We start from the raw sequence: 15,755 nt of genomic DNA on the forward strand, positions 1-15,755 counted from the left end.
CTCCTATAATCGATTCTAGAATTGTTGAGGATGACCACATGTGTTTTCGCATTTAATTATCATCGTTCCTTCGACATATGTTGGTACATAATTTTCCACCAAAAATGTCTGTTTTTTTTCATTATTGTATTGATTTTTTACTTTCAATTTTTTTTTCATTTGTCATTGTATATGTACTTGTTGCCTCTTATTTAGACGATAAATTTATATTTGACTATACTCCCTTTGCGTCTTTTTTCTATATTATTCTCTCTGTTAATATATCATTTTTTTATTTTAATTATTTATTATTATTTGAATAAAATGAGTGTAAAAAAGTTAAAATGACACCTAATGAGTGCAGAAAAGTCAAAGTGACCGTCGTGTAACAAGTCAAATTCTTTAATAGATATAAATAAGTCTTGTTTTTTTAATTTCTTTGTAGGTTTTCCTATTACTTTTTTTCGTTGGATGAGATCGTCTATCTTACAATCTTCAGCATTCCACGGTGTTCAACTTATAACTTTATCATTTTAATAGTATCCTGTTACAAAATAAAATTTAACCATTATATAATGTATTGTGATTAACATTTACTATAGAATTTTAACATATCATACTATCAGATTTGATTATTTTAATTTTTAAAATGTGGTGTGTGTGTGTTTTTCAATCCAATTCTTTATTATAAATGTTAATCATGATATATTATGTAATAAAATAATTTATTTAATAATAAAATGTTCTGTAAATAATTAATAGTGAGTGGGATAAGACTCAAAAGATTATGTTTTGGGTATGGCTCATTAGTTCTCAATTTCAATGTCTCACTCTGTTATATTGTATATAAAGCTTTTAATATTTTTACATATAGTTTTTTTTCTTTTTTTTATATATATTTTTACATATAGTTTATCATGAGCATGTTAGTATAATTTTGAGATAATTGACAAAGTTGTTTAATTAACACTCCTAGTCCTTGTAAGAAAATTCAACAGACAAACATCACAAAATGAACAAATTAAATTAAATCCCTATTTTATTACACAACCAAATCATACAGGATAATAAATCATTACAACATATGAACTTGATATAATAGACAGAATAAAATAGTCGTAGCCTAATTTTTTATTGGTAAAATGAACATAAATTTAAAGACCCCGATAAAGTTTGCTCAAACCCAAGACCTTTAGCGTTAGTCGTAGCCTATTTCTTTGGTTTATTGAGGCCATACAAACGGAAGAGACTGAAAGCCGAAAGAGCGGAGAGGAATATCATAGAGAGGGTGAGCAGCAGAGCAGCACCAATTCCCTCACCTATTTGGTTGCAAAATTTGGCATACATGTTGCATACTTTCATCCATTGAAGCTCCGGCTGCCCCAACTTCGCCAGCGCCCCTGATTGCGCAGCCGCTGCCACCGCAGACACCCCCAAATAAGCCATCACCTTCGCAATATTTATGATTTTTGTTATTGTCATTTGCATGCATGAGTGGGATTAAATTTGTCGATGCACACCTGAACTCCACATTAGTAGGATATTCTCCTCTTTGGCTAATTAAGCCCTTCGGTTTTTGTTCTTATGACACGTTTCAAAAGGCCTCATACTATTGGAATATGAGGCTTTTTGGAAAGTGTACCAAGAACAAAATTGTGACAGACTTAGCGCAAAGCAGACTATATCATATTAATTTGGAGTTTGATTGTACATGGACGAACCCTTACAAATCACATAAAACTAATTGATTAGGACTTAGGAGAATTACATACTTGATCACCGGAGAAAATGGCCCAAGCCAAGGGCTTGTTGAGAAGCAAACCCCCTCTCATCACACTCAAAACACACCTAACAACTTGGGCTAGTGAATATGCTGCAGCTAAACCACTAACTATCACCATGAAACTGCAAAACAAAATCACAAAAATTAATAAAACAACAATTAATTTATGTACATAACAAAAAAAAATGAAAATATAGTACCAAGATGGAACTCACACAAGGGCTTTCACATCTGTAAACTTGGCTTTCTTCCTAATACCCAAGATCTCTTTAACTTGTGAGTCAGTTCCAACAAGAAGAGCCGAAACAACTGCGAAAGCACAGACCATAAACCTCAATACTAATTCAGCAACCCTCACTCTCTTCTCAATCACCTTTAAATTGGTATACACTGGCACATTGCCAGGACTCACACCCACGCCGAGATAACTCATGATCTTTCTTAATGAAGACGAAGAAAATACACACACAACACACACTATACAGAAGCAGGTATTGTCTCAACTAGCAACTTTCTACCACCTTATATAGACCTAGGGCAAACCCTTATTTTAAATATATAAATATATAGTATTATTATTTTTGTGGTCAATTTAAATTTTAGATGATGATGGAGTGTGCTAGAAGGGCTATCGGATTGCCATGCAACGTGGCTACGAAGCTTGTTAAATTAATAAAGAATGGTGAAATAATAATTGTTATAAATGGGAGAGACAAATTAATATGATATTGAAGCAGGAGTCATTTTCGGGTATCTGATACAGCATTTAAAATCGAATGCCTAAGATTCATCACTGCTTTTCTGGGAAGGAGCAATGGATTCTGCTTCCAAGAAAATGAAATACTAGATCACTGTAGAGATAAATAAAATACTTGAATTAATCCGATATTTTATATGAATACCATAAAATATGAATTCGTGAAATTGCCGCAAATTCCGCCTGCACATAATAGTATAGGTGTTGTGTATGAAATCGAGTATTGCTACATTCAAGTTTGAATTCTAATGAAAAACTAGATTTGAGCTAAATTTACCGAATTAAGAGCTCACAAACTTAATGGGATGAATTCTTTAATTAGTATACTTAAAGGTATGTATATTAAACATTTTTTTCTCATAAATAATAGATTGAAACCCATTATACTCTTATAGCAAATCAAAATTAATTAAGTAAATACTGTATTTGCATATAACTGTCATTTAAATCATAATATTTGATTTTATTTGCATTGTCCATCTGTTAGAAGGTGTTAAGTAAAGGTAAATAATAACTATATGCCATGAGCTTGAGGAACTCATAAAAATTGTGTTTTTGTTAGACACTCTTGGGACACCCATGGTCTTTGGCTACAGTCTCAACAAAGAGTGTGGTCACTTTAGGTGCATCAAAACTTGTAGAGGGCCAAAGTGTGCATATTTTGTGAGTCGGTCCAAACTTTCATCTACAGAAGATTTGTTCACCGTGGTATTTACATGTATTGATTTCATCTTTGTAACCACCATGAGTCGCTAGATTTACGGATTGCTCATAGTTTGTATAATGTTTGCTTGAACATGTTTTTCCATTAGTTATATAATTGAGTTCATGTGTAAGTTAGTTCTTATCAGTCGTGCTCAATTCAATCTGCGTTATTTGGACGTACACCAAATTAATACTGGAGTGGTCTCAATTCTGATGTCTGTTTAACTAGGAATAAAAGGGCGTACACAATTAAGAAAGTCTGGGGTTAAAAACGTAACATGACAAGTGATAGTGTAAGGGTGGATCTTGGTGTTGGAACGGTTTGAAAATTAATGTGGAGTCTTCTATGTATATGTAAGGGTAATAGATTAGTGAATAGATCCTACAAGACGTGTGTATCATTCTCCCTACAAGTGATTCCATAGCGGAAGCACATAAAATTACAACACGAACCTCTTGAACGTGTAAAATTACAATGCGTCCTCCCATTCCGTTCCGCCGCAACATGGAGTACTATAAAGTGAATAGCATGGAACAAAAACAATGAGCAATAAAAGGAAAGTTAATGAGAGAAATGTGGTATTGCGGTTTTGGCAGCCCGAGAGAGAAAGGGCAAGGATTCGAGAGTGGGCTTTGGATATGATAATGATATGGCTACGCATTCCCATTCCCACTCTCTTTTATGTCGGCGCTTAATTTCTGACTTCTTAACTTTTCATTATTTTTAGATGCTTAATTAGTTAATTTAGTACTCCACATATTTTTATATACTTAACTAAAATTACTTCAAATCATATAAATATCTACGCCTAGGGTCATATTTTTCTTCATGTATTCCATTATTACTCACATTCTATGCGTTAACATAACAAATTACAAATGATTTCCTTAAATGAGAAACATGCAAAATCCCTACTACGTCCATAATATCATAACATAACATAATACTAATAACAAATTCAACTATACCCATAAAAAAAGAAAACACATCCCACCAATTTCCAATTATAATAACAAACAAAATTAATCAAGAGATGCAAGTTATTAAAAGTAATCTTCTTGCCTTCGCCGGCGCCGGAAAGATGCACCAAGCATTTCTCCGCCGCCCTCGTATCAGCCATATAATAGCATGACTTTCTCTCTCTCTCTCACAAAATATTTTCTATTTTTCCCCTTCTCTTAATTGTAAGTGCATGAATTCTTCAGAGAGATGGCGACGTTCATTTTCTTTGGGTCCAAAACGACAGCGCATTGGACTCGTTTGTAGAATTTGGGCTTCACTAAATGGCCCAAAATGTAAGCCCGGGCCCGAACAGTGAAATTCATAGCAAGTGGAACTGGCATGAGCGGTTTCCCTTCTTTGCTGCCCAAATCCGCACCACCTCCGTACAAAGGAATGCTAGTTCCTTTCACCATTACACTCACTGTCCTTTGACTACTTCTTGATTGGTAAAACTTTTTTATCTGCAATCGAACAGTGACGTCCACGTATGATTTCTCAACTGTCACATATAATTTCACCAAAAGTTTTCCTAGCAGAATAATTCATTGCGAATGAATAGAATATTCGTGATTTTTCTAACTTGTTTTTAAGGTTGTGTGACATGCAAGAATTTGTTCAAATTTTATAGTTTTTGCGACAATTTGACCTAAAAGATTATGGAGTTATAAATGGGAATGAGAAGTTCTTACGGCTCCAGTGGCAATAGGAAGTTGAGAGAAGGTAAGGTCCAACGGCGAAGACGTGACGTGCACTCCAAAAAATGTTCCTTTGTTACGAAACACGAGTTTCACTGTTGAATTCATCGTTACCATTTCGGTACTCACACCTGATGCGTCGGATCCTGCATTGATCATGAAGTCCTCGAACAATATACTCTGCAAAATTATTCAATTTTCCATGAATTTGAAATTTTAGTTTCACTTTCACACCAAATATGTGAGTCATGATAAATACACAAAATAAAAAGAATTCTGTGAATCAAGGGAGAAAATGTGGCTATCTTTAATAGGTTAGACCGAATTAAGGTCCACTCCTTTGAATATTAAATATGGGCTAAATTAAAAATTTCCCATTTAGATAGTATAACTATAAATGTAGAAGCATGCATTATTTTGTGCCTACCTAATATTTTGGGCCCTAGCACATGCTCACTGGGAACTGGGCCTGATCTATTTAATATCACAGATTCACTTATACATTTAATACTCATTCCTATAATATCTAAATATATTCTCAAATTGACTTACGAATGAATTATGGTCTAAAATTTCGATTTGCACTATTAACTGAAAATTACAGATAAGTGGAGTACTATAACTTATAGAGTATTTCTAAAAAATTTAAATTCTAAATAAAAATAACAAGATCAAAATTCAACATCTTCCACCGAATGAAGTAGTTGGTTGCTCATTTCACGTGGTCAAATAAAAATCTAAGCAAAATGGTCAATTTAATGATGCATTGCAACACCAGATCTCACCATCTCACCAACAAATTGATCTCATATTTACCAATTCAAGACACATTAATGAATGCCATTAATCACAAATTAAAGATCACATCTATGATCTATACACAATCATAAAATATTTTCCACTTAATTATAGATTTTTATTGTATCTTAATACAATACTAATAGGGATGGCACTAATATATATTGTTTGCACATTTTGTCATTCAGAAACGTAAAGTAGTTACCTTCATGGTGACTCTAGGTTTCTGATTCCTGCTGGCGCCCCAAAGGATCAAAGCGAAAAACGAAAACAGCACCAAGAATCCGAGCACGAACACCGGGAAATAGCACCGGCGCGGCACCCCGCGGCGGCCGGAGTCGTCGTCGAGGAGGCCCTCCTCCTCGATGGCGTCGAACTCCTTCCACTGCTTCTCGTCCGCCTTGCGGTGGTGGTGGTGGTGGTGGTGGCGCCGGGACCCGTTGCTCGACTTCTGCGACCCGGGCTTCAGGGAGCCCGAGTAGCGGGTCGAGGACGAGTCCCTCGACTGGCGTCCCGGGGACCCCATGGGGCTCAGGATCGGCGTCGAGTGGAACGAATTCGTCGTCTTCTCGCCGTCGTGAGAGTCCCGCGAGGGACTCTGCACGTAGTACACGGCCCGATTCGGAGACGACGGGGCCAGGCTCGTCACCTCCGAATCGGTCTTCCCATGCATTGACATTTTGGGTTGCCGGAGATTTTTTTTTTTTTGTGATGGTTTAGTGAGAGATGGAGAGAAAGAGAGAGAGAGAGAGAAATAGATCTCTGCGACGGTGGATTTGATTCCTTGTTGGAGGAGTGAAGAAAGTCCAAGGAAACATAGCACGTTAATGTCTGAATTTGTTTAATGTTTTTTTTGGAAATTAATTAGGGGGTCAGTCTAAATATGCCAGTTGGAATTACGGGTTTTATTTAAGTGAAGGCCAAATTGCAATAAATCAAGATTGTTCCATACTTTTTAGAATCTGAAAATTAAATTATGATTCGATGAAATTTTACAATTATTTTATCTGTCGTATTTCTTGTTGCAAAATATGTGATGATGTGACAAATAATTAACCCACTTGCTTTCTTTAAAATTATACTCCATTCGTCTCTATATTGTAGAGACTTCTATGTTTTTTTGGGGTAGGGAATTAAGAACTTGTGTTAAAAGTGAGTTAAGTGAAGAAAGAATAAAGTAAGAAAGGAAAAATGTAGAGAGACGGAGAGAGAATAAAGTAAGAGAGAAGAAAAGTTTATATTTTTTACCAAAATAGGAAATGACTGAGCTATAGTGGGACTAGGGGTGGGTCGATACGATATATCGTATCGAAAACGTTGTATCGTGTATCGTATCGAAAATATCGATATAAAAAAATTTCATATCGTTATTGTATCGATATTTCGATATATCGTACTGAAATTCGATATATCGTTAAATATCGATATATATCGAAAATTTCGATATATATCGAAAATCGAAAATTTTCGATATATATCGTATTTTCGATATAAAACGATATATCGCAATATAAGGAAATTCATATCGTTATCATATCGAAAACTTACGATACGATATCGTATCGTATCGAAAATTACGATATATCGAAAATTCGATAATTTTTCGATATTTTTCAATACGATACGAGCGATATATCATTTTTTCGGTATTTTTCCCCAGCCCTAAGTGGGACAACCAAAAAAGGAATATGACTCAGCTACAAAGGGACCGAGGGCGAGGGAGTACATATTTAATTATTTATGTGATGGGTAGTGTATTTAAAATAGGGTGGCACATTATTGCAAAGAAATGAAACGGATGAGATAATAGAAAATTTTTCATTTTTTATAATTTAATTTTTAAGTTTTAAGAAATTTGAGAAATTTCATGTGATTTAGTATTTAACAATTTTCACTTAGAGAAATTGCTGATTAGGTTTTTGTCTTTATTCGGCCAATTGATTTGTGTTTTTTTTAAGTTTGGACAGCTTGCCTTCCATCTTTCTTTTCTTTTTCCTTTTTTCCCGAACACATGCACCATGCTTACTTAGTTACTCTTCAAGCGTATTCAAGAAAGCATTTAATCACTTTTTGCAATCATTCTTAGTTAGTTGCATTGCTTTTGTTTTTGGTGCTGGTTTTAGGGCTTTGTCATGAGAATTTTACTTCACCTTTATTTCCTCTAAACAATGAGAGTATTTTTTTAGTTAGAGTATAAATTTAATTAATTTGATAACATTCATAGTATTCAAAAGGTCTTTTGGGATTGAGCATTGCCATTTTCCCTCAAAATGAATAACTATAATCATCAATGATCAATCTAAAAAGGTCCAGTTGAGCTTGGGATTTTTCATGTATTCAGGCATTTAACTAATTAATATTCTCATGTTGTTTAGTTGTCATGATTACTTAATTATAATTAACGGTAATGTCTAGTTTCATCTTTTGTTCGGTTATTTTATTCTCAAAAGTTTGGCCCATAACGTACAATGTATCTTGGTATGCCTCCTTAGTGCTAAAATTACATAGCATCTCATGATTAACCATCTCACCTTCACCCATATGACTAATTTAATCCTATAGAAACCCTATTTTGGCTTATCGCATATTACATCCCACTATTATCTTGTCTAACGAACAGAACGCGACCTTTAAAACACAAACGGTTTTTTACATTGAGTGATATGATAATTTAATTAAAACATAGAATTGAGTGTTTAAACATTAGGATTTACTACTTTGATTTTTTTCCTTTAGCTTGATGCAAAGATTGTATGGGCGTTCATTATATGTCTAACACAGCTAGCTGTTGATAACTTATAGCAGCTCTGATTTTGTTTAGACAAGTTGGCTTATTCTCATTTGGCTGTATTTTAGTTGCAAACAAAATTTTAGTTGGGAAATGTAATCATACAACCTAATGACAATTGGACTTTGATTCTCATTCATAATCATATCAATTTTGAATTTCAACAAACATAACCCCTGGTGAATATAACAAACTAGATGCAATCAACTAATTATAAAACTCATAATCCATCCACTTATGGTGAATATAACAAACTAGATGCAATCAACTAATTATTAAACTCATAATCCATCCACTTATTTGTTATTTTTAATTGACTATATATTATTACATCACTTTCTATCCATTTTATTGCTCTTGATGAATGAACAATTATCGTTTTGTCACTTTGTGTAACTGCTAGCTAAAAAAACTCTATTCAATGTGCATTGAATTTGATGGGCAAAGTTAACCTGATTTTGATAAAATGTAGAAATATTAAATGTTGAAAGATTGAACAACGTTTTCAAAAAGTATATTTAATGCAACTACTAATTTTTATATAAAGTACACGATTTGAGATGATAAAATAATTTTATTCAACACATCAAAGTATTTTCAACACAAGTTAAAGAAAATTCTATTTTCAACACAAGTTAACATCAAACTTTTTCAATAAAATATATCCTAAATCTTTAAATAGGTATTTGAAAAATATGATTGGGTATTAAAGAAAATTCTGTTTTATGTAATTCCGTGTAGTGTGCGCAAATAATACGTATATACTACTATTATGTCTATATTCATACGAGTAATGGTCACATACTTACATCCCCTGAGGTGTGGGTGTCGGCGCTCTATAAAATTGCAGGCCAAATGATTTGGTAGCAAACAATTTATTCGCTTTTAATAATAAAAATAATACAGTATACTAGTCGCAATTCAAGCTGTAGACGCATTTTTAATACTAGTACTACACTCAGTATTAAAAATAAAAATACAGTGTGCTTGCTTCAATTCAAGTTAAATAATCCCTCCGTTCACAAAAAATAGACAAATTTTGCCACTTTATTCCGTCCTTAAAAAATAGACTAAGTTTTAACTGGAAAGTTTTTAGTCAATACTAACCCTAACATCATTCTAAATATGGATTTCACAATCAACTAACACTCCTTTCACCGCCTTTTCCCTATTTCTCTCTTATTTTTACTATCTCTCTCTTACTTTACCAGTTATACATTAAAACTTGTGTCATTTACAATCTTGTCTATTTTACGTGGACGGAGGGAGTACGTCATTTTAATAAAGTACTCCCCCACTCTATTAAGGTTGAGGTTTAACACAAAAATTAAAAAATAAATATTTAGCGAGTTAATTGAAATGAAAATAGAATAAATAATAAGATAATTCAAATAGATAGAATAAAGTACGGGAGAGTAGAAGAAAATACATAGAAAAGAGTAATTTTTAACGTATCAAACGCTCACCATTATTAGATTAATTAATAATAATCCAAACCTAAATAGTTCAAAACGACTTTTAATCAACCAAGCACCTAGACACAACGAACTTTCCAACATACAAATCATCGAAAAAATTGGTATTGTCAATCGTACTAGGAAATAATCGGAGAGAAGCAGGGGAGTATGAATTAAGGTTTTTACTGCAGGTTACCACAAAGTGATTAGGTTACACACTTGGAAGTAACCTTAGAACATGACAAGTGTATAAACTCACAATAAACACATCACGCAATTTCTGGTACTTCCATTTTGAAGCTAAAATTAACATAATATCAAAACTAATAATGTCACAGCATACTAGCAGAACACATCACTACAGAAACTATAACACTTTATAGCGTTCTTTCAACATATTCCTGCTTGAGGAGAGACAACAAAAACTCATATCTTCTTCCAAAATTGTTGTCACTTTTCAAGTTCTAGACTTCTTCTTTTTCCCTTCTGTGGGCGCTGGGGTATCTTCTGAGTCCTTGTCTTTGCTCTTCTTCTTTTTCTTCTTTTTGGCAGTTCCATCTTCTACTTCACCGCCATTCACATCAGCCATTTCCTGGTCTTCGTCATCTTGTTGCTTCCTCTTCTCCTTCTTCTTCTTCTTCTTTTCTGATTTAGGCTCCTCATGTGAATTTCCATTCGCATCGGCCATTGGCTCATCCTCTGGCGAAGTTTTCAAGTAAATTTAGTTGTAAGACAATGAAAATACAAACTAGAAAGCCAATACAAGATAATATACAACTAATGATGTATCTATATAAACTATCGAGATATAAACACTACTGTTAAGTAGAGACACCATTTAAGGGCAGTTTGGTAGGGTACATGACTCATCTATTAATTAATTTAAGTAATTCAGTAGAAAACAAGAGAGGGGTGGCTCAAACCTTCTTTGCTTTCAACTGTGTCAATGACAGACTTCATGACATCAATGTTTTTACGAGGAGCAACACCCTTGTCATAAAAGTCCAGGCGTTCTTCAACCTGTTCACGAAGTTTCTCTCCAAAAGCAGTAGTACTTGTCTCTGCATCAAAAGGACACCATGATTCACCGATAAACTTTTATCCATAAGGCAAGATGAACAAGTACCACGAGACCAATTAGTTACCTAAGAAACAGTCGAGACGAGAGGCAATTGAGCACTTGTTAGCAAGATACCGAGCCATACGGCCTTTATTTTTAGCAGAAGCACGGCCAATGAATGAAGAATGAAATATGAGACCATACTTTGGAGTGTTTCCATGTGTTTTCAATGCCCTGAGGATTTAGTATAAGCAAAATTAGAGTGTGGGCCAACAAGATGCACAAGGCTTCAACAGAAGTACCTGAACAGAGCCTTCTCAGCACCAAGGATCTGAAGAGTAGAAGAAGGGCACTTTGCCAAGTTCGTAAGACTGCCAGCATGGGAAATCAAACGAGCACCAACAACCTCACCAATCAATGCAGCCAGATTAGGAGCAATGTCGCTCATTTTAGAAACAAGATAGTCATAAAGCTTCTTTCTATACTCAGCAAGGTCCATCACTCTTTGTGCAAATTGCTTGACATTAATCAAATCAATAGGTGACAAATCCTGACCTGTAAAAATAAATAGTGGCAAGTTAATAGGAGATTATGCAAGCCCTCTGACAAACAAATTTTAGAAAAGAAAACTTACCCATGGATGCCTTGGCAGCTTCAATAATCTCCTTTGCTTTATCTTCATCTCCTACTATGTCAGTCAGACCAGATAATTTGTCTTCAGACAACTGTGCTTTGTCATCTACATATTTTGCAACTTTGGCATACAGATAGTTATCATTAACAATCTTAACCAACTCTGGGAAATGCCAAGAGTACCATTCTCTGCATGAAACATTATTGAAATATGAAATTAATATTTACAGGTGGAATGCAACTTAGGCTACTGAAAATACATGTTAACTACCAACTAGTAGCAAATACACAGAGGCAATGCATAACCATGGGTATAGTAAACAGCTGCTTATAGCACTGTGATTTAAGAAACAGTAGAGACAGGAACTAATTGGAAGGAATACACTACCTCACTCTCATGGAAAAGGAATTAATATCTTTATCAAGGGTATCCAGAAGAAATATAGCTTGGATAACCATATTATCCACACGGTTCACATTGAACTTCACTTTTGCTCTGCTGTAGCTGTGACCAAGACCAAGTTGAGCCTTTTCCAAATCCCCAGGCTGTTCAAATATGAATGAAGATGAGAATACCACACATCATTTTTTTATTTTATAAAACACATCAATAGAAGGAAAGAAAATCAGAAAATGGCTAACCTTAAGGTTTTCAATGAAGCGGTCAAAATGCAAACGAATGCCACGAATAAGCTCAAGAACAAACTCATTACTTTGGCAGGGAATTTTGGTCACTTCAGAAATATGTGATCCGAGTTTTGGCTCTGCCACTCCCAAACTAAACTTTGGCTTCTTACCCTCTTTGACCTTGGGTAAAGTTAGCTCCAAAAAGTTCCTCAGCTCATCAGTCATTTGACCTTAAAGTAAAAAAAATGTTAACATATTTTCCAGAAGAAAAATAGTTATGTTATATACTCCATTACTTACAATTTGATAATAAGCAAGTATAATTTATAAAAATGGTCGGTGCATTGGTTTTAAATTACTCTAGCCAAGACAAGAGAAGGGGGAAACTAAATAAAATCATTATCATACCACGTTGGAGCTCTACAAGCTGAGAGTGAACAACACAGAAATGCTTAGAACAATACTAGATTTTTCACAACACTAGGAATAAGATAAATTCAACTTCATAAACAGCAAAATCATTCACTACAGTGCCCTTTCAGTCATTCCAATAACACAGATGCACAAACACCACATTCTAAACCGAGCTCAAAATGACAAAACAGAACTCCTCCAAAGCAGACGACAAAAAAGCAGGTATAGCTACATCAATATCCCTTACAAACACTATTATTCGAAAAATCCTTATACGTCTTCGTATGAGTGCAAAAATCAGCTATTTTAGTGGAGTAATACTGAGAAGTTGAAAGCAAACAATTAATAAACGTAGTTAGAATAAAATTCCACGGTTTTTACCTTCAGAAATAGCGTTGCATTGGTTGAGCGCATCAAGCGCGGAATCGTAGGGGGTAAAGGCGGCGAGCTTTACCACTTTACCAAAACGGTTGAGGTCGACGACGGAGGTCCTGACAGCCTCCGTGTTCTGGCCAATTTCATCGATTCCATCAGCTGAGAAGAGGCCGTATCCCGACGCAGACTCGTATAGCAAGTAGAGAGTCATCGCAGCGAGAGAACGGTGGGGAGTGTCAGGAATGGCGGAGAAGAAGAGGTTTTATGATTGTGATTTAGGAATTAGGGTTCTACGGCCCTGTTTTAGAGCACAGAATGTCACTGGGCCGGGCCTCTCCATTATTTTTATTACTACATCAAATCTAAAATGATTTAATTACTAGTATATCACTAAATCAATAGGAACATACTTCGACCGTTCCAACTAAGTTGAGTCGTATTCTTTTTTGGAATGTCCTAACAAAGTTGAGTCATTTCATTTTTTGACAAAAAACAAAACATCCAATTACTCTTAAGACTCGTTCGCTTATCCGCATTTCATTTTGCATGTATTAAAACCAGCTGGAATTAAATGTGGTTGGCCCCACCAAGTCTTATTCGATTGTTGGTGTTTGTTGAGTCTTATTTGAGTGTCGGGTGGGGACAGAAATGGTTCTACGTTGACCATATTGCCCTCCATGTTTGTAGATTGTTCCACATATACCCTCATGGTTTTAGCCGGATCTGTCAAAAACTGCATACCTCCGGTGAGCACTTTGAGTTTGTGCATCGTTTTCAGGCTCGAAGGAAGAGGGATCTGAAAGCTGTTCATAATCAAAGTATACTTTTATGCTGGAATGAGAGATATACCATCTGAAAAAGTCGGATCTATAAAAATCCGCATACCTTTTGCACCAGAGCTACTTCGATTTTGTTAGCATTGTTGTCAGAGTCGGTCGTAGAGGGATCTGAAAGTTGTTCAACACCACTAGACCTGTCCAAGGTTTACCGAACCGGCGGTTAAAACCGAAACTGCAACCGCCGGTTACGGTTCCAAACCAAAACCGTGAGAATTTACCCAAACCGAAACCGTCGATTTTTGAACCGTGGTTCGGTTCAGGTTCAAAAATTTTCAAATCGAAATCGTGCCGGAACCGCGAAAACCCGTCGGAAAACCGTGAAATCAAGCCGGAACTGCAAAAAAATCGGCGGTTCGGAACCGTGAAAAACCGTAAAAAATTTTCAGAAAATCGTCGGTTCGAAACCGAAACCGACGGTTTTGGAACCAGAACCGGAACCGCGAAACACCCTCGCGGTTCAGTTCCGGTTCAACAATTTCTAAAACCGGAACCGGCGGTTCCGAACCGCAACCGCCGGTTCCTGAACCGTGGGTACCTCTAAACACCACAGTTAAAATTGATTTTTTAGCCGAATCGATAGAACGGGGGCGAACTTTACGGATCTGAAAGTTTGTTCAAAATTTCCGGCATTATAGATATGCAGAAAGTGGAATCTGTGTACATACAATAACACCGACTATTCAAGGATTCCCGAATCGGGCGATCATAAGTAACGTAACTTACCAATGAAACCCAGTGTGGTGGTCGTTCCTTTCGACGAGATGATTCATGATGTGTCGCCGGTTAGGAGAGAACAAGTGGAGAGAGAGAGAGCAAGGGTCTGTCGAATGAGGGGGAAGAGAGAGAGAGAATGACAAAGTCCAAAATGAGGACGACGTCGACGAGGTGGATTCAAAAAAATTGGGGGGCGCAATGGTAATTTCGGCCTCAAATCTTGGAAACTGTAGCGGAGCAGATTTGAAATATCAGCTCAGCTCCGTGATTTATTTTTGCTCAAATAATGCGTCTACAATGCAGGCCGGAGGCTTTCTGTAGGGCCAGCCGTTTTTATCTAGTGAAAACCAAACAACCATAAATAACCTGAGTGTGCCCTATTTATGACTAAATATGAGCAAGCGAACGGGTCCTTACTTTATTTCATGATATATTTTACTCTCTCTTTATCTCTCTGACTTTTTTCTCTTTTTTATTTTATTTTACTTTCATTTAATCTATTCAACACAATTTCTTAATCTTCGTGTCTAAAAATTTGTACCAACTTAATTGGGAAGGAGGGAGGGAGTATAATATAGAAAAGAAATGTATTACTACTAATCTATTAGTAATATGTTTGAGCAATATATACTTGCAAACCACAATTAGATATTATCAGTCATACATTTAGCTAGTCCAGTACATTTCTACTTGGAAAATGTAACTGTATCAATGTTATGTGATGGAGAAGCATACAATGATGTATATAGGACCTTGGATGATTGATATCGTCCCCATCACTACTGTATGGTGGATTCGAAACCGATAATTTTTTCTTGAACTTTAACTACTACTACTATATATGACTATACCCACACTTTAACAAGGCTCACCCTCTACCATTGGAGAGTTTTATGTCTATGTGTTCATCTATATTGTTTTCCTTGGCAAGGATGCTTGTCTCAGCAGCTAGATTTCATATAAAGGTCTGCACCTAGCCACTTAGGTAAGATGTTGTATGTTGGGTTCGTACAAGCCCTTGGATATACCAAGTTATGTTGGCTTTGTCTTTCCCCGACTCGCTAGCTTAGGCTAGTTGGTTGTATCCAGTGACGATGGGGGGTCCAAATTTCTTTAAATAATTGTTTC

The 15,755-nt window shown here is 35.6% G+C and overlaps 3 protein-coding genes across 4 annotated transcripts; all 3 read right to left on the bottom strand.

The window, feature by feature from the left end:
• Window positions 1-984: 984 nt before the first annotated feature.
• LOC125215626 (CASP-like protein 2B1) lies at window positions 985-2,262 on the bottom strand. Of its 2 annotated transcripts, XM_048117096.1 has the most exons (4): window positions 2,136-2,217; window positions 1,978-2,071; window positions 1,752-1,884; window positions 985-1,428 (listed from the first exon to the last, which is right to left on the bottom strand). In XM_048117096.1, exons 3-4 carry the CDS (start codon window positions 1,878-1,880, stop codon window positions 1,189-1,191), a joined length of 369 nt encoding a protein of 122 aa, XP_047973053.1. In that variant the 5' UTR covers window positions 1,881-1,884; window positions 1,978-2,071; window positions 2,136-2,217; the 3' UTR covers window positions 985-1,188. The 2 variants fall into 2 exon arrangements, with proteins under 2 accessions (XP_047973053.1, XP_047973052.1); XM_048117095.1 differs by having other exon boundaries at window positions 1,978-2,262.
• Window positions 2,263-4,172: 1,910 nt separating this feature from the next.
• On the bottom strand, window positions 4,173-6,533 carry LOC125212052. Its single transcript, XM_048112084.1, has 3 exons — window positions 5,926-6,533; window positions 4,917-5,102; window positions 4,173-4,688 (listed from the first exon to the last, which is right to left on the bottom strand). Exons 1-3 carry the CDS (start codon window positions 6,397-6,399, stop codon window positions 4,404-4,406), a joined length of 945 nt encoding a protein of 314 aa, XP_047968041.1. The 5' UTR covers window positions 6,400-6,533; the 3' UTR covers window positions 4,173-4,403.
• Window positions 6,534-10,234: 3,701 nt separating this feature from the next.
• Window positions 10,235-13,347, bottom strand: LOC125214724 (nucleolar protein 56-like). The gene is made up of 8 exons (XM_048115858.1): window positions 13,081-13,347; window positions 12,301-12,515; window positions 12,047-12,204; window positions 11,660-11,847; window positions 11,328-11,580; window positions 11,111-11,259; window positions 10,889-11,026; window positions 10,235-10,664 (listed from the first exon to the last, which is right to left on the bottom strand). Exons 1-8 carry the CDS (start codon window positions 13,283-13,285, stop codon window positions 10,423-10,425), a joined length of 1,548 nt encoding a protein of 515 aa, XP_047971815.1. The 5' UTR covers window positions 13,286-13,347; the 3' UTR covers window positions 10,235-10,422.
• Window positions 13,348-15,755: the final 2,408 nt, after the last annotated feature.

Source organism: Salvia hispanica, chromosome 3, assembly GCF_023119035.1.
Source record: "Salvia hispanica cultivar TCC Black 2014 chromosome 3, UniMelb_Shisp_WGS_1.0, whole genome shotgun sequence".
Taxonomy (NCBI): domain Eukaryota; kingdom Viridiplantae; phylum Streptophyta; class Magnoliopsida; order Lamiales; family Lamiaceae; genus Salvia; species Salvia hispanica.